Below are 19,202 nucleotides of genomic sequence, written 5' to 3'. Positions count from 1 at the left end.
CTGGCTTTTTGTGTTTACGGATCAGCTCTTGAATAATTGCACGAGCATCTGCTCATTACTAACTCATGGCTTGTGACAGGCATCAGCATCGGAGAAAATAAAGCACAGAAAGAAAATATATCTTTTTTTTTAGGCATTTTGAGTTGAGGTGGAGCAACGAGTGATCAGTTCCGACTGTATGATGTCTCGCGGCCACCGCAGAGCACAGGAGGAGGCCATTCGGCCCATTGTGCCCATGCTGGCTCTTTGAAAGAGCCTCTCCAGTTAGTCCCACTCCCCTGCTCTTTCCTCATATCCCTTGCATTGTGCATCAGTGGTGTTTTAGCAAAGAGCATCTAGCACAGAGCGTACCGCTTTTGTTAATGAGATGATAAACAGCAAAAGTCCACAATGTTATTAACAGTGGGCACAGGCCTCTGTAAATATGTATTGTTTTTTGTTTGTGTCAATTTTCGTGACTAATTTAAAAAGTTCAGAGCAAGGGTAAGGAGCAATTTTGCATGAAAAGCCTTCAGCGCCTGCTGTTTGTTCAGCCTCTCCGGTATTGCAACTGCTGCTTTCTTTGGGGTTTATATTTCATTACCCATGCCCGCGACAGCTGGCTTGCTTTATTGTAACTGATGAGAACTGACGCGTGATAACTGTGTGTGTTGCTACAAGCATTCCGGCGATGCTCTGTTTAAAGGGGCGCTGCTTTTGCCTTTTCGGAAAGCTGTCAGGCAGCCTCGTGCTCCCGGTGTTTTGTTCTGGGGCTGTGATATTTGGATTTCAGGAGAGCTCAGACTGCTGCAGTGAGATCTTCCATCATTCATTTTTTCCAGAGCTACGCTTTAAAAAAAATAATTACGTGTCTATCGCCCATCTGTGCTCCAAAGCCATTTTGTTCTGCGTAACTAGCTCAGCACAATCGAAAGACTGCCTTAGTACCTTCCTGCTTTGTATGGTTCAGTACCACAGCGCTGTGCATTTTCCCTCTTTGCCTTTTGAAACATATCGTGGGGCGGGGAATGTTAACCTAAGTCGTCGGGCGGGAATCTCATGGGAACGGGTGGAATGTTGGTTTTGCACCCCGCCCAATATTCCTCTCCATTGACTGCAACCAGATTTCCACTGCCCTTTGTGTGAAGCAGTGAACCACCAAGCTCATGGTCTACAGGGCTGTAGTAATACCTGCCTCCTGTATGGCTCAGACATGGACCATGTACAGTAGACACCTCAAGTCGCTGGAGAAATACCACCAACGATGCCTCCGCAAGATCCTACAAATCCCCTGGGAGGACAGACGCACCAATATCAGCGTCCTCAACCTGGCCAATATGCCCAGCATTGTTCGCATGCCTGACACAAGACTCCCAAAGCAAGTGCTCTACTTGGAACTCCTTCACGGCAAACGAGCCAAAGGTGGGCAGAGGAAACGTTACAAGGACACCCTCAAAGCCTCCCTGATAAAGTGTAACATCCCCACCGACACCTGGGAGTCCCTGGCCAAAGACCGCCCTACGTAAAGGAAAAGCATCTGGGAGGGCGCTGAGCACCTCTAGTCTCAACGCCGAGGGCATGCAGAAATCAAGCGCAGGCAGCGGAAAGAGCGTGCGGCAAACCAGTCCCACCCACCCCTTCCCTCAACGACTATCTGTCCCATCTGTGACAGAGACTGTAATTCCTGTATTAGATTGTTCAGCCACCTAAGGACTCCTTTTTAGAGTGGAAGCAAGTCTTCCTCGATTCCGAGGGACTGCCTATGATGATGATGCTTCCTGACACCACCCCTGAGCTGAGGTTATGCCCCTTTGTTCTGGATTCCACCCACCAAGGACATAGTTTTGTTCCATCTACTCGATCAAATCCTTTAATCATCTTAAACACCTCCATTAAATCACCCCTTAGTCTTCTACACCCAACAGAATACAAACACAGTCTATGCAACCTGTCCTCAGAACTTAACCCTTTGGATACTAAGGGAACCAAGGCAAAGTGCGGAAGGTGGCGTTGAGGGAGAAGATCAGCCATGATCCTATTTAATGGTGGAACAGGTTCGAAGGGCTGAATGGCCTACTCCTCCTATGTTCTTTCAGCCCCTGTATCATTCTGGTGAATCTGCAGTGCACCCACACCAAGATCAATGTATACTTCCTGAGGTGCGGGGTCCAGAACTGAACGCTGTGCTCCAGATGCAATCTAACCAGATGTGCTTTATACACAGCTGTAGTGTGACCTCCATTCATTTGTACCCTGTTGTATTGAGGCAGCTGAGCACATTGAAAACTGCAACATTAAAACATTTCCGTGGAATGATTTTGCTTTCACGGTATCACATACCTTGTGTGCCCATTTGTCACCGTTCACTTTATGCATCTTGTGCGTGGAACCTGGGGGAGTCTAATGCTCCTGAGAATGCTGCAGCTTCCTCCTGTGCATTCTAAATATAGTCCTTCATGACTCTCTGCTCCCACACCTCTCAACCCCCTCCAAGCGTGTTATTTAAAATTTCTCATGTGTAACAATGCCTTAACCTGGTAGTGTCTGATTTCATTTGGGGAGAATTAGGGTAAATGTAATCTTGTATTTCAGTGCATTATGTGGAAAAGAAATCTGTGCAGAATTGCCCTGTAGGGTTGTCCGTTGCATACAAACCATTTGCTCGAGCATTCCCTTCGATCGTTTCCTTATCTTCAATGAATTGTTGAGATCTGTTGTCGCCACCATTCATTTTTAAGTGCAATAAAAGAAGTAGTGTAGTTCAGAGCAGCTTTTATGTGTTAAGTAGAGAGGGAGAATCACACAGCTGACCACTTGAGATTGTCCCTGCGATTTCTCCCCTTCCCCCTCCGTTGTACATCTGCCATTGACATTTTGGTATGTGAAGGATGATGTATTTGAAGAACAAAAGAAGATTGTAAAAGGCAGCTAACTTAGCTTTACTGTGACACAAATACAGCACAGGAGGAGGTCATTCGGCCCATCGTGCCTGTGCCTACTATTGAATCTCAGCTCTTCGTAAGCACAATTCTCCACATCTCTCTCTTTCCCCCCCCCCCCCCCCCCCCCCAGGGGTTCTTTTGCCAATTATCTTAAATCTGTGTCCTCTGTTTACTCATCCTCTTGACAGTTTTTCCTTATTTACTCTTAATCAAAACTCATAATGGGTCATATGTGCTGCTGAGGTGTGGTGCTTGTGTAATAGCACAAAGGGGTTTAAAAGGCTCGTGTTGATTTTCCTTGACAACATGAGGCTCTTGCCCAGTGAATGGTGCATAATATCGTTCAAAACTCCTGAGTAAGATTGCGGTTTACATCAGGGCCAGTATTCCGAAGTGTACCACGTGTTTCCCCGCCCCATTGTGTGCCACTAAGAGCAGGAAATATCGTGGCGAGCTCTGAGTATTCTATTTAAATGCCCTTTAGGTGGAGCTGAGTTGCCCAAAGGAGATGGCCTGGAAAGTGAACATGTACCGAGGCTATCTGGCAATTTGCCATCCCGAAGAGCAGCAGCTCAACTTCATCGAGCGTCTTGTGGAGATGGCCAGCAGCCTTGCTATCCGGGAATGGCGCAGACTCCCGCACATCGTGTCTCATGTCCACACACCACTGCTCCAGGTGAGAGCGCTGTGCTGACAGCACGTGGCTCTGGGGGTTACAGCGATGTGTCGGTCCGTCTGTCTCTGGGTAATTAACAGCATGTTAACGCGCCTTGTTTCGTAGTACAGGGTAACCTTAACGTTAGAAAGCAATAGCTACTCTCGACATATTGGAGCATAGTATCGGGTTAATCTGATTGTCTGAAGAAAAATAGAATAGGAGCACAATCGGCCTCACTGTTAACTGACAGATTTGCCACTTGCTGCCCTCCTACCGATGTATTGCAAATACTCCTATCTAGTATGTAAATGGAAAATAATCCCTTTTGTGTATAGAGTGGTTGATATTTGATGTATTGATACAGAATAATGGGTACATAATGCGTATCTCAGGCAGCTTTCTTTGGTCTGGGGATGAGGGAGTGGGGTAAGGAATTGAGCACCAAATTCCAGGATCAGCTTAATTAAGGAAGAATATTGAAGTTGCTGTGGGGTTTATGTGGGACAGTGTCATAGATCCCTATTACCTTATGTGGGTGTTTTTGGACAGGGTCATACATCCTTTCGAATACAAGCACCAGGAAATATTGAAAATGTCTGGGTAATACTCTTTATAAAAACCAAGTCAATGAGCTAATGAAACTCAACCTCTTGCATGCAGTGTCCGAAATATAGGTACAGAACCTTGCATACCTAGGGCCCCTTCAGGAGGTCGCAGGCATGTTGTCTCTACTGCTTACACTAGCCTCAGCAAGACTAGGTCAAAGGAGCCCCAGTGTGTCGTATCGTTTATGGGTTTAATTTGGTTGAACATTTGCGGGTGCCAAATGACATCACAATTCTGTGTATGCTGTTGACACCTAAGCTTATTTAGTGATGGGGATAGCTGTTACCATTTGTTCATAGAATTTTACAGCCCAGAAACAGGCCATTTGGCCCACCTGGTCTAAGTAATGTCTTGGCTTGTTGATTGCACCTCGGGATATGCCACACATTCTACCTGCTGCACTGATTCTTACAGCTGCCATACTTAGACTGAAACACCACAAGCTAACGTTGATGACATTTTGTTCAAACTGTAGGCGGCTCAGCAAATTATTGAACTGCAGGAAGCCGCTCAAATAAACGCCGGTTTGCAGCCCGCCAATCTGGGGAGAAACACGAGCTTACATGACATGAAGACCGTGGTGAAGACTTGGCGGAACCGTCTGCCCATTGTGTCTGACGACCTTTCTCACTGGAGCAGCATCTTCATGTGGAGACAGCATCATTATCAAGGTATGGCCTTATACACCTGCCTGCCAACATGTATTTTACGTGTGGGTATGTTACTGCTGTATGATGTTCATGGCGTGAATCGTGATGGGGCCTTATTTATTTCTGGGTTACTCAACGCTGATGTAACCCTGTGGGTTTCAACAACTTTCCAAACCATTGTGTGTGAGGAATGCACTTGGATTACAGTGATATGTAAGAATTTCTGTAATGAGGATTACTCAATTCTTTGTTTTCAGCATGTCTCACAACCAGTGGTGTGACTGAACAATTGCACAAGGGGCAAATTATGAGGACAGGTTGCATAGACTAGGCTTGTATTCCCTGGAGTATAGAAGGTTGAGGGTTAAACTAATTGAGATGTTTAAGATCATTAAAGGATTCAATAGGGTGGATAGAGAGAAGAGGGTTCCTCTGGTGGGGGGAGTCCAGAACAAGGGGGCTTAACCTTAAAATGAGATCCAGGCCATTCAGGGTTGATGTCAGGAAGCACTTCTTCACACAAAGGGCAGTGGGAATCTGCAACACTTTACCTCCAAAAAGCTGTCGAGGCTGGGAGCAATTGAAAATTTCAAAATTGAGAATTTTTTGTTGGGTAAGGGTATTAAGGGTTACGGAACCGAGGTGGGTAAATGGAGTTAAGATACAGATCAGCCGCGATCTAATTGAATGGTGGAACAGGCTCAAGGGAATGAGTGGTCATTTCCTGCTCCAATGTTCATCCACTGCAAGGTTGATGGGCCTGCTCATATACATCATCCAAACATGTTTTAAATCTGATGCCCAAATACATCCTGAGATTAACTCAGAAAAATTTTCACTGAGGGAGGGGTGGTATTTGTTTGAGTAAAACTATAATAAATGTGTAGAACTATATATTTTAATTGGGTATTGGGAGGCGTGACCCAATGTTCTGGAGTTCCTTCCGTAACTGGAGTTCCCTCCGTAAACCCCTCCGCATCTTCACTCGTCACTCTCTTTGAAACCAACCTCTTTACCCAAGCTTTCAGTCACTCCTAATCTGGCTCAGCATCCTTTTTTGTCTGATCAGGCCTCTGGAAACGCATTGAGACTATTTCTACATTAGAGCTGCTATATAAATGCAAGTTGCTGTTGGCCCTAAAGAATATAAGAAATCAGAGCAGGATTCGGCCATTTGGCCCCTCGAGCCTGCTCCGCCATTTAATGAGGTCATGGCTGATTCGATCTTGGCCTCAACTCCACTTCCCTGCCTGCTCCCCATAACCCTTGACTTCCTTGTCATTCGAAAATCTGTCGATTTCAGCCTTGAATATATTCAATGACCCAGCCTCCACAGCTCTCTGGGGCAGAGAATTACAAAGATTAACAACCCTCTGAGAGAAGAAATTCCTCCTCATCTCAGTTTTAAATGACCCCTTATTCTGACCCCTTATTCTAAAGCACCTGCGCGCCCCCCTCCCACGCGCCCCATCATAACCATCATCATGGGTAGACTATCGACGCAGCCCCTGTGATTGTCCTCGCCCTTTTTAATGCAAGGCCTTGAACCCCGGGCTTGTGTTTGGGACTGTCCACAATCGCTCCTTCATTGACCTGTTCTGTACCTGGGCTGCATCATCCTTTGCAGTTTGCAGGGGGTTGTTGGCCAATTCAAGGATTGCTCGCCCACCTTTGAGGGCATTTCCTCCATCGAAGGTGTCTCCCTCCCCTCCCCCCAGGGGCTCACCCAACTGAAGCTGCTTGTATTTTCTGGATGATGGCCGGGTTACTTAAACCCCGCTCGGGACTCGACCTTGATAAATGTAGAATTCAAAGCGTCACTCGGTACTAACCAAGAGTTTGCACATTAATGGAGTAAGGTGCAATGTTCCCATTAAGCTGAACAAACACGCACCGGGCTCGAGGTCCTGCACAGCCGGTGAGCTGGCTTCACAATGCAAAAAACAGTGCATGCGCGGGAGTTTGACTGGGCCACGCAGCCCGTTACAGGGGCAACATTGGTATGGTTGAGAGGGGGCCCGTGTGGAGCATAAACACCGGATAGACCAGTTGGGCTGAATGGCCTGTTTCTGTGCCGTACATTCTACGAATTGAAGCAGAAGATTTCTTGGCAACTTGTGTGTTTGTCAGGATTCAACTCGACATGCCCATTGTGCATCTGTTCCACATCTGCCCAACCAACCAGTGTGTGAGGGAGACAACTGTTCAATTGCCAGCAATAAATAGAACTAAATACTCTGTTGTAATTTGTAAATAATTACAAGATAATTAGCTTTTAAAATTAAAAAATATTGGGGATTAATTCAAAACAGCTTAGTTCAAATTGTCTGATAGTTCAAATTGTTATTTATTAATGTTGATCAATTTGGTTTATTGGATTAATTAATTTTTTAGGACAAAAATGACTGAATTATCAAATGTATGTATTACAAAGTAAATCTGTTGTACTGTTGCTAATTTAAGGATTAAATACTGGATTGGGGAAGTTAAAAATGAATACAGGTATCAAGTTAAAGGAATAGTCGGGCTACGGTGCTAATTGTGATCAATTGGTATCCATTTTTGGCATCCATTTTGAAATAGTCAGCTTTTTAGTTCTAATTTTGAACAAAGTGTGCTGTGCTATAGTCCATTCAACATGTACAACACGTTGTGTGTATTTGCTGTACAATATCAGTGGGTTTCAAATTTTTGTTCAGTATTTTTGAAAGAAATGGAGTTATCTTTGCTATACACAATTGAAAATGGCTATTGAGTTAAACAAAGTGATTATGTGCACGAACATTCTTGTCCTTCTGCGCATGCGCGCCGTGGACTCCGCCTCCTCTTTGCGTATGGGTGCTCGATCTGGTCGTGCAGGTGCAGTGCGACATACGAGCAGCAGGAAGTTCGGCCGACCTGCGTGGAGCTCATCGCCGCTCGAGCCTGGAGCTGCTTCTCGGGGGGTGGGGGGGGGGGAGGCGCGGCGCTGTTGAGAGCGAGATGATAAGACAGATCACGTTCTTCGAGGGTCTGGAACTCGGGCAGAGGAATAGTGTCTGGAACTCGGGCAGGGGGAGAGGGTCTGGAACTCGGGCAGGGGGAGAAGGTGGGGAGGGTGGGGGGGAAGAGGAGAAGAAAGAGAAGATCAGAAAATTGGGGACTGGGGGTGTGGAAGGTCAGGCACTGGGGGGGTGGGGGCAGGAACTTGTTTGGGAGGGGTGGAAGGTGGTCTTGACCCGTGAGAGTGAGCTCTGTCTGTTCCAAGTGAGCTCTCTCCTGTCTGGAGTCAGCAGTCAGAATAGCTCGAATTACACTTTGCAAAGTCACTAATTACGTCGGCAGCGCAGTTCTAATTCCAGAGAAACTGCTGGGTGTAACGTATCCTTCAAGGGGACCAATCAGCCATCAGGTCTTGTGTTCAAGGGGACCCAATCAGAGCTTTAGGTGTTGCAAATAAAGGCGTCCCTAAACAAAATGACTTGCAACATCGCCTACTTATGAAGACCTATGCTTGAACTTCACCTAAAGAAGAGAGATAACTTGCATTTATATGGAGCCTTTCAAGACCTCAGGACTCCCCAAAGCTCTTTACACCCAGTGAAGTACTTTTGAAGTGTAGTCACTGTTGTGACGTAGGGAACGGATGAACTGAATGTTGCCACTGTTCTTGATTTGATGGAACCATAATTATCCTGGTGGAACAGCACATATCTTTGTGTTGACTGAACGGTGCAGGATTTTGGTTCCATTTCTGTACGAAGCAACATGATGAGCTCCTGATTTTGGCTGGAGCGGACTGGGCAGGAAATGGAGTGCCTCCCGTACGGATGTTGAAAGGGGACGGTGAGTTAGCCTATCACTATAGTCAACAGGCAGTAACAGAGCAGAGGGAAAGTTTGGGAGCAGGTCAGCCTCTTGGTAAATGACAGGGAGGGGAGGGGAACAAGGAAAAGTTGCACAATAAACAAAGACTTCCTCCTTCTTCACATAAAGGGTAGTGGAAATCTGGAAAACTCTCTCCCAAAAAGCTGTTGAGGCTGGGGAGTCCATTGAAAATGTCAAAACTCATTGCTAGCTTTTTGTTGGGTGCGGTTATTCAGGGTTACGGAACCAAGGCGGGTAGATGGAGTTAAAATACAGATCAGCCATGATCAAATGTAATGGTGGAACAGGCTCTCGGGGCTGAATGGCCTCCTCCTGTTCCTATGTTCCCTGCAATGTTTCCTGTGCAAAAATAACCTTGTAGAATAGTTACCAGTCCCTTGCGAAAATGAAATTTGCGGTAAGATTTGAAGCTGTAATTGAATAGAGTTTTACCATAGCGCACTCCAGGAAATTTGCTATTTTCGCATTTCCATTCGTTTCAGTGGGACGGACTACAGCTGATCTTACAAAACTGAAAGCAGGTATGGAACAAATGAGTTTGTAAAATCAAAATGACTTTGGGTTTGAGCTCATGTAATGCTGAAATGTTTGTGAATGCTCCCAGAAATGACTCTCGCCTCATGGTAAAACCCTGCTAAAACTCAGAACATTTCCATGTGCAAAACTATTCCACTGTACCGCAATGTTATAAGATTGGCCTGTTCTGTAAATCGGGTTCTTGTGCCTTTTAATCCAGGGCCATGGTTCACCCTTAAATTCGTAAATCTGCAGGAGGCTCGTCTATCTGTAAAACCGAATCCTGATTAAGGTTTTTATTTAAAGTTAAGACTCTTCGCCGAGACCAGATTCCTTGTCCTTTTCCCCATAGTCCAATTACCTGTTCACAATGGGTTATGAGGAAAGATTGGATAGGCTGGGGTTGTTTTCTTTGGAACAGAGGAGGCTGAGGGGGGATTTAATTGAGGTGTATAAAATTATGAGGTGCCTAGATAGAGTGAATAGGAAGGACCTATTTCCCTTAGCAGAGGGGTCAATAACCAGGGGGCATAGATTTAAAGTAATTGGTAGAAATATTAGAGGGGATTTGAGAAATGTTTTCACCCAGAGAGTGGTGGGGGTCTGGAACTCACTGCCTGAAAGGGTGGTCGAGGCAGAAACCCTCATCACATTTTAAAAGTACTTGAATGTGCACTTGAAATGTCGTAACCTACAGGGCTACTGACCAAGAGCTGGAAAGTTGGATTAGGCTGGATAGTTCTTGGTCGGCTGGCACGGACACGATGGGCCGAATGGCGGCCTTCTGTGCTGTAAATTTCCATGATTCTATGAAAATAGTGAGACAGAATCAGGTTTTCACGGATATGAATCATTCATCATATTCCTCATCAGTTAACAGTGCAAAAATAAAAGCTATGCCTTTGATGTATAGGTTAAAAAACATAATTGAGGGCTCAAAATTCAAGTCCAAGTTTCTTTCAATTATGATGGTGCATTTACGAAACCATTTTGAGGAGCTGAATGGCCTACTCCTGTTCCTATGTTCCTAGTCTCCTTTTACCACTACTAGATACTTTCCGATCTTTTGAAAATGCCCCCACATATCGCATTGTCTGAAAATATTGGACTGACATTATCAAGTGGCAGAAAGTAGATCCTGCACCAGACCAGGAAATTCAATTAAGATCACGTTTTAATCTTATAAAAGAACATTGGTCATCACCAGTCACTAGTTTAGTTCATTTCCAAAATATCTCTACATGGGCCTCCAAACAAATCTTGGCCCTTTTTTTTCCATTTTGAAAAAATAGACGATTTTAATTCTCTTCTTTTTCTCCAAAGCAATTGTGGCAGCCTATGAAAACAGCTCTCAGCATGACCCCAACTCAAATAACGCCATGCTGGGGGTCCACGCCTCTGCCTCCGCCATCATCCAGTATGGGAAGGTCGCCCGCAAGCAGGGTCTGGTGAACGTGGCCCTCGATATCCTCAGTCGCATCCATACCATCCCCACTGTGCCCATCGTAGACTGCTTTCAGAAGATTCGGCAGCAGGTCAAGTGCTACCTCCAGCAGGCTGGAGTTATGGGCAAAAACGAATGCATGCAGGTAGGCAACACTGCCATTCCATCAACATCAAAACACTGGGACGGTTCTGGTCGGGTCCACTGGTGACCCGCCCCTGGAAAAGAAGGGTCATGACCTGAGTCCACTTTGTGGCACTTTGGTTGTTTCTGAGTTGAGGTTTGTAATAAGAACATAAGAAATAGGAGCAGGAGTAGGCCATACGGCCCCTCGAGCCTGCTCCGCCATTCAGTCAGATCTTGGCTGATATTCGATCATGGACTCAGCTCCACTTCCCTGCCCACTCCCCATAACCCCTTATCAGTTAAGAAACTGTCTTATCTCTGTCTTAAATTTATTCAATGTCCCAGCTTCCACAGCTCTCCGAGGCAGTGAATTCCACAGATTTACAACCCTCAGAAGAAATTTCTCCTCATCTCAGGTTTAAAAGGGCGGCCCCTTATTCTAAGATCATGCCCCCTAGTTCTAGTCTCTCTCATCAGTGGAAACATCCCCTCTGCATCCACCTTGTCAAGCCCCCTCATAATCTTCTACGTTTCAATACGATCACCTCTCATTCTTCTGAATTCCAATGAGTAGAGGCATGGAAGAGGCGTTGTCTATATGCGGCTACTGTAGAAAGTGAGAAGATAAATAACTTAAATTGGATCATAGTTTTTAGTTGAAATGCAATGCGTTTTGACAGGTAAGATTTGAAAGATATGATCTTCAGTTGTGTGTTGGAATGTCACCCAAGGGAATCGGAAGCATTTATAAATACCTTTGTTGCTTCCATTACTGCACGGCAAAATCAATAACGTAAGAATAATTGATTGTCTGGTGAGTTACAAACTGTCAGAGAGTCTGTTGTCCAGGACCTGAGCAACAGAAGGTCACTAATTTAGCTGTCTCGAGGCTCTGTACTTTACGTGGGTGGTCTTTTTATAAAAAGGAATACTGTCAGAATTTTATTAATAGGTTATTAATAGGTCAGTATATCGTACATTCAATCTTCAACTTTGTCCCATACAGGGTTTGGAAGTTATTGAATCAACAAATCTGAAGTATTTCACGAAGGAGATGACAGCTGAATTCTATGCGCTGAAAGGGATGTTCCTCGCTCAGATTAATAAGTATGTAAAAATGTGCCTCAATGCGATCTATTTGTTTTGCCGTTAAGGGGGAAGATTGTCACAGTTTGCCACCTATAATGAATTAGCGAGTGTGTTTATAAAAAAAACCCGGTGTTTTTGGATTTGCGATAAAGAGCTGGCGACCTTCCTCTGTCTTGTGTCGTGCTTTAACTTGTAGATCTGTTCCTCGCTCACTCTTGCTCTCTGTCTCTCGAACCTCACATTCTGGGTAACCTTGAGTCTCACTGTTTTGTTATTAGAACAATCTGTGTAGGGCTTTTTAAAGGGAATGGAGCTTCCTGTTTCCCAGCCTGGGGAGGTGTTCACAACCTCATATAATCCAGCGAGGCCAGCTTGGGCTAGCAACCCTTCCACTGACGCCAGTTTACCCAGTGAGAGATGCAGGGCAAGTCGAGGACAGTCTTTTACCGTGTTTCTTTTTCTTCTTTTCCCCCCCCCCCAATCCCCAACCCCCGCAGTGTAAAGTCTTGCATCTATAACTTCATCTAACACTCCTGCTGGGAACTGACCAAACTCAGTCAACTGAAGCAAGCAAGCTTCATTGATCAAGAACCTTGGGCTTAAATTCCTTACCTTGCTTGGGAGTCGAGCTGTCAACTGCTTGAGCTGCTGTGCCCTGAATACATACCTTGTTTCTATCCTCCATCCACTTCTGAATAGCCTTTTCCCACATTGGAAGCCCCTGGCATGTGTGTGTGGTAACTCCCCCACCCACCACCTCACATTGTGTCATCTACATGTCAAACACACACGTTTTTAGATACAGCAATTTTAAGATTATCTTTAAAGTACTGCGGATGCTGGAGGTGTGAAATTGAAGCAGAGAATGCGGGCTGACATTCAGCGGGACAGGCAGCATCTGTGGAGACAGAGAAAGAAAGGAAGGGTTCCAGTTTCAGCTCGGTGACTTGTCATCAGAACTTTCATTCCAGTCCTGACGAAGGGTCAACGACCTGAAACATTAACTCTGTTTCTCTCCGCAGATGCTGCCTGACCCGCTGAGTGTCAGCCAGCATTCCCTTGTTTTTATTTAAAATGATCTTTGCCTGGGTCCAAGACCATGTATTTCTTCTTTTCTACAGTGGGGAGAGTATTCTTGAAAGCATTTTTAGCAAACTTCTCTGCTCAGACTCCCGAGTTCAGCTGATGCCAACCGTCAGCTCGATTTCCGGCACCTCGCGATGCACAATTTCTCCCTTGACTTGTTTGGCATTGCTGGTCTAAGCTGACGAGTTTGAATAGCCCCCCCTGCTTGATGCACACAAACATACTTTGTACTGGCTGCTATGTGATGTATGGGCTCTGTGGGAGCATGATTCATCTGACAGTTTTGTGTGGGCAGCCTAGCCTTGATTTGCAACTTTGTTATGGAGTCACAGTTGTGTAACCTTTAAGACCACACTTTCATGGCTATTTTCAGCAGTGCTGAGACCCCATGGCGGTGCATCAGTGGAGCATCCATTCACCCTCGTAGTAAGGTACTATCTTTGTTCCTTCGACTTTATTTCTCCAAGTGTGACGGTCCTTGAGAGGGTGCAGAGGAGATTTGCCAGAATGGTTCCAGGGATGAGGGATTTTAGCTACACGGTTAGGTTGGAGAAGCTGGGGTTGTTTTCCTTGGAGCAAAGGAGGCTAAGGGGAGATTTGATAGAGGTGTACAATATTATGACAGGTTTAGATAAGGTAGACAAAGAAAAGCTGTTCCCATTAGCTAAGGATTAGGGGAAACAGATTTAAGGTTTTGGGCAAGAGATACAGGGGGGATATGAGGAAGAACTTTTTTACGCAGCGAACAGTATGACCTAGAACTTGCTGCTGACGAGGATGGTGGAAACGGAGATGATCAGTGATTTCAAAAGGAAATTGGATAGGCACTTGAGGGAAATAAACTTGCAAGGCTTCGAGGATAGAGTGGGGAAAATGGGACTGACTGGATTGTTCTACAAAGAGCCGGCATGGACTCGATGGGCCGAATGGTGGCCTCCTGTGCTGTAATGATTCTACAACTCCTAAGCGTTATTCGCTTGCTTGGTAAAACACAAAGACAAAATGTTCTGGGGGAAATTGGCCAACTTATGAAGATTAAGTGCTACATTTCTCTGGAAATTCATTTTTTTAATAAATATTCCTGTGATGCATGTTGTTTACTATTTCATGCTGTTACCGATTTATTTCTGCAAATTTACCTCATAGAAACGTTTAAAATTCTGATGGGTTTAGACAGGTTAGATGCAGGAAGAATGTTCCCAATGTTGGGGAAATCCAGAACCAGGGGTCACAGTCTAAGGATAAGGGGTAAGCCATTTAGGACCGAGATGAGGAGGAACTTCTTCACCCAGAGAGTGGTGAACCTGTGGAATTCTCTACCACAGAAAGGCCAATTCACTAAATATATTCAAAAAGAGTTAGATGTAGTCCTTACTACTAAGGGGATCAAGGGGTATGGTGAGAAAGCAGGAATGGGGTACTGAAGTTGCATGTTCAGCCATGAACTCATTGAATGGCGAAGGGCCGAATGGCCTACTCCTGCACCTATTTTCTATGTTTCTATGTTTCTACCTGCCTAGAGCTTTCTAGCATGTAAACCTCTAACGCCTTACACCAATGAAAGGGATTGTTTATTGACGGTGCCTGTTACAGTTTTGATGCCAAACAGACTTCTGTGCCATTATTTGGAGGTTCCTAACTAAAACTGTGTTTGACAAGTATTTCAGATTGCATTCTACTCACTTGTAAGCAAACAACCTTTCTACAAAGAGAGCCAATTAAATGTTGCAGTGCACACTACGATCCATTTCAGCAATAAATGTGCTGGGCATTTTGCAGCGTGACAGCTTCTCATTAATAATCCAGCGGTAATAATATTTCACTTCCTGCATAAAGCATTAACCCTGTGATGGCCAGCTGGCCCAGGGGGAAATTACTGCTTGTTTAAGCTGTGTGGCTTTGCAAATTTCCAGCCCACTTACCGTGCTGCTGAATCAAACTCTCAATGCAGTATAATACTGCTCACATGCCAGCAGAAGTTATATTGTAATACAGGTTGAACCTCTCTTATCCGGGACTCTTTGTTTTTATCCAACACTACCCCTCGTCCGGCACCATTCCTGCCGGGTGGCGCATACGCCGATAAAATTTTTTGGTACTCACCAATATTCTTTGCTGTCCTGAAGACGGAGACGCCTTCCTCGGTCCGGTTCCGAAGGCACTGATTACCCAAGTTGCCTTGACGGTGGGTACTCAAGTGGGGGGAGGGATTCAACCTGTACTACTAATTATTATATTTTGAATTAAATTATAAATAAAAGCTTGATAAAAGTTTTTTTTTTTTTAAAAGAACTATGTTTTAAAACCCTCCCCCCCCAGCTAGTTTTTCCCTTTGCCGAACTTAGCCGCTATCTTTCTCCTTGATGCCGGGGTTACCGGCTGCCTCCTCCTCGTCCTGCAGCCAGCCACAGAGCCGCCATGGCTCCGCTTACACTGGGTGGGCTTTGCTCTTAACGCAATCCCGGCTCAGCTCACAGACTGCACTGAGTCCCATTTCTCTGCCTCCCATACTGGGGTTGGGCCAGCACGCCGCGACCTGGGGGCCGGCTGGCTGCTGCTCCTCTCCCCGCTGCTGTCAGCGCTCCCTCTGGGGTCGGCCCGCCCCTCCACTCCCCTCCCCTCCCCTCCCTCCTCTCCCCGCTGCTGTCGTCACTCCCTCCGGAGTCGGGCCGCCCCCTTCCCTCCCTTCCCTCCCTTCCCTCCCCTCCCTCCCCTCCCCGCTGCTGTCAGCGCTCCCTCTGGGGTCGGCCCGCCCCTCCACTCCCCTCCCCTCCCCTCCCCTCCCTCCTCTCCCCGCTGCTGTCGTCACTCCCTCCGGAGTCGGGCCGCCCCCTTCCCTCCCTTCCCTCCCTTCCCTCCCTTCCCTCCCTTCCCTCCCTTCCCTCCCCTCCCTCCCCTCCCCGCTGCTGTCAGCGCTCCCTCTGGGGTCGGCCCGCCCCTCCACTCCCCTTCCCTCCCCTCCCTCCTCTCCCCGCTGCTGTCGGCGCTCCCTCCGGGGTCGGGCCGCTCCTCCCCTCCCCGCTGCTGTCGTCACTCCCTCCGGAGTCGGGCCGCCCCTTCCCTCCCCTCCCCGCTGCTGTCGGCACTCCCTCCGGGATGGGGCCGCTCCTCCCCCCCCCCTTCCCCTCCCCTCTGCCTTCGGCGCTCCCTCCAGGGTCGGGCCGCGTCCTGGGATTGCACAGAAACTAATCAAATGCAAATACAACAGCTGAATTCGAGTAAATGCATAACTTGTTTGCTCGAAAATGGTATGCTTACATGAGAGAATTTATACAGCACTTATGGTAAAAGTGCCCAGTATGCCGTGTACACACTTGGGTCATGCTGTAGTTGAATTTAAACAGACGATTATCTGTGTTCTGTTGATATTTCCACTGCACGGAGAAGTGTTTCACTGCAGTGAGAGTAAAAATTAGATTGAATTGTTACTTAACGGCCTGGGTTTTGTTTCTGAGCACTTGTCGTGTGATTGAATAGTGCGTCCATAGTCTGTGTTGTGAGGTAATATAATTTGTGTGAAAGACTGACTTGTGAATTGTAGCCCTTTTAAGAGCCACGAGGGCTATCCACAGCACACTGTCAGTGCTGATGTATCTCAGCACAGAAGATGGCTACCAGTATTCTTTGTGCAGTTGGGAAACGTTTTACACTTGAATCAGAATTATACAAATAGATACATGGCTATATGATACATGGCTATACGAGAGCATGCAGAAACCAAGCACAGGCAGCAGAAAGAGCGTGCGGCAAACCAGTCCCACCCACCCTTTTCCTCAATGACTATCTGTCCCACCTGTGACTGGGACTGTGGTTCTCGTATTGGACTGTTCAGTCATCTAAGAACTCGTTTTTAGAGTGGAAGCAAGTCTTCCTTGATTCCCAGAGATTGCCTATGATGATGATGATATGATCGTGGCCCTGAAATCCCGGTTCTAGGCTTCCTGCGGGCGGTTGCCTGAAAAGACGAGAAAAGATGCGCACTTTTAGTTCAGGCGCCTACCAGCGATTGCGGTTTTAGGTCTCTCCCTGCGCATCGGAGCGCGTGCATGTCCGAACGTACATAACTGGAGCTGGAGTCACGTGGGCCTGGACACCCAATCAAGGTCAAGTATTTTCCCATTCATCATAATGGGAACTCCGTAAGTAGGAGTTATTATTATTATGAATGAGAACCCCCCCCAAAAAACACCTAAACTCAAATAAAAAATAGGAAAAAACACCTCACATTTAAATTAAAGTTAATAAATGTGCTAGAATATTTCCAATTTTTAAAAAAAATTTTGTTTTGTAATTAGGGTTTAAAATAAACTTGCCTTAGTGGGCAGGGTTTTTAACAAAAATATGTTTTTAAATCTCTTACACTGGTAAAAATAGGCTATGCGCCTGCTTTTTCCAGGCGCAAGAGTTTTAAGGACATTTGCTGAGCAAGAGATGGGCAACTACCACAATCTCACCCATGCGAATGTCCTTCTCCCCGAGATGCATGCTATCTGCCAAGTCAGAACTTGACCGATCGGAAATCCGGCCTTCCCGGATCCGTACACACTCCGTACGGACCCGGAGAGGCCAGGATTTCAGGCCCATTGAGTTGTAAGGCAGTAATGGTGGTTATATAGTGGCATAAATTCAGCGCAGAACTGAAAGAGTTAATGAATATCAGAAGTCTAATATATTGGTGTTAATGGGGAGGTAGTTTGCCACATTACAGAAAGGAAGACAGACTTGCCTTTCTATAGCGCCTTTCACAGCTTCAGGGTGTCCCAAAGTGATTCACAGTCAATTAAGTACTTTTGAGGTGTGATGATGACCAAATAATCTGGGTTTTTTTTAGTGATATTGGTTGAGGGGTAAATATGGGTCAGGATACCGGGGAGAAAACCCTTCTGTTAAATAGTGCAATGGGATTAGAATTCCATGCTTGGATCAGGAATCGATTTCTTTGAATTGATAGATTGCATGCGTTTATTTATCTTTTGACTTTGTTACGTAGATCTGAGGAGGCGAACAAAGCGTTTTCTGCAGCTGTCCAGATGCACGACGTACTGGTGAAAGCCTGGGCGATGTGGGGAGACTATCTGGAGAACATCTTTGTCAAAGAAAGGCAGCTTCACCTTGGTGTGTCGGCCATCACCTGCTACCTGCACGCTTGTCGCCACCAGAATGAGAGCAAGTCGAGGAAGTACCTGGCCAAGGTGAGGACTGCTGTGCAGAGGCAAGTGTTCAGTGAAACCCTTGAGTATGGCGACATTAAACTTCATGCACATAAAACAGCCCATGTTACCGTGACCCAGCTGGAGTATTGTGTCCAATTCTGGGCCCCGCACTTTAGGAAGGATGTCCCTTAGAGAGGGTGCAGAAAAGATTTACAAGAAAGGTTTCAAGGATGAGGGACTTCAGTTATGTGGAAAGACTAAAGAAGCTGGGGTTGCTCTCCTTAGAGCAGAGAAGGTTGAGAGGAGATTTGCTAGTATTGTGTGAATTCCAGATTTGATTTCTTGATCTATACATCAGGACATCAAATCTGGAATTCCCACAATACCATGGTAATGTATAGCAGGGGAATTTTAACTGGTGATTTGAACTTTAATACTTTTAACACTTTGTCAAACGCCTTTTGGAAATCCATGTATACCACATCAACCACATTGCCCTTATCAACCCTCTCTGTTACCTCGTCAAATCAAGTTGGTTAAACACGATTTGCCTTTAACAGATCCGTGCTGGCTTTCCTTAATTAATCCACACTTGTTTGTTCCACTTCGGAAATGAATAATGCAGTGGGCTCAAGTGCCACGGAAAGATTGAGAGATTGGATTTTTCATATAAATTGTGAGTTACTAAATCTTCCAGTTATCTAACTTCCTCCCACGTTTGATCCATATTCGTGAGGAGGCCCACCACAACTTGAGATGGGCAACAAATTCTGGCCTTGCCGGTGACACCCTCATGCCGAGATGAATTTGAAAAAAAATTATAATTGGCAAGCAGATGCGTGTGACTTGAACCATTGTTCCAGCCTATCCCGCCTTCGACCTGCCCCAAGAATCAAAACTGTGTGGTTTGAAGGACCGGGAGCACTGCAAACTCTGCAGACTGGGTGGCACAGTGCAACACTTTGACATTGTGAGCTGACTTGACTGACTTTTTAGTGAGGGCATAACTCTGGGTTAGGAAAGTGTTAATAAAGAACATAAGAAATAGCAGCAGGAGTAGGCCATACGGTCACTTGAGCCTGCTCC

General features: G+C 46.0%; 1 protein-coding gene across 1 annotated transcript in view; it reads left to right on the top strand.

Annotated features, from left to right (window-relative positions):
- The window catches only part of trrap (transformation/transcription domain-associated protein), a 236,575-nt gene that overhangs the window by 162,973 nt on the left and 54,400 nt on the right, over positions 1–19,202 (top strand). The window contains exons 52-57 of the mRNA XM_070901735.1: positions 3,406–3,597; positions 4,661–4,856; positions 9,185–9,223; positions 10,542–10,807; positions 11,795–11,895; positions 17,954–18,155. Coding sequence (XP_070757836.1) covers positions 3,406–3,597; positions 4,661–4,856; positions 9,185–9,223; positions 10,542–10,807; positions 11,795–11,895; positions 17,954–18,155 — 996 coding nt within the window. The remainder of the gene's footprint in view (positions 1–3,405; positions 3,598–4,660; positions 4,857–9,184; positions 9,224–10,541; positions 10,808–11,794; positions 11,896–17,953; positions 18,156–19,202) is intronic.

This window comes from Pristiophorus japonicus, chromosome 15, assembly GCF_044704955.1.
Source record: "Pristiophorus japonicus isolate sPriJap1 chromosome 15, sPriJap1.hap1, whole genome shotgun sequence".
In the NCBI taxonomy this organism is placed as follows: Eukaryota; Metazoa; Chordata; class Chondrichthyes; family Pristiophoridae; genus Pristiophorus; species Pristiophorus japonicus.
The sequence above is the reverse complement of the archived record's forward strand: the minus strand, read 5'-3'. Positions and strand labels throughout refer to the sequence as shown.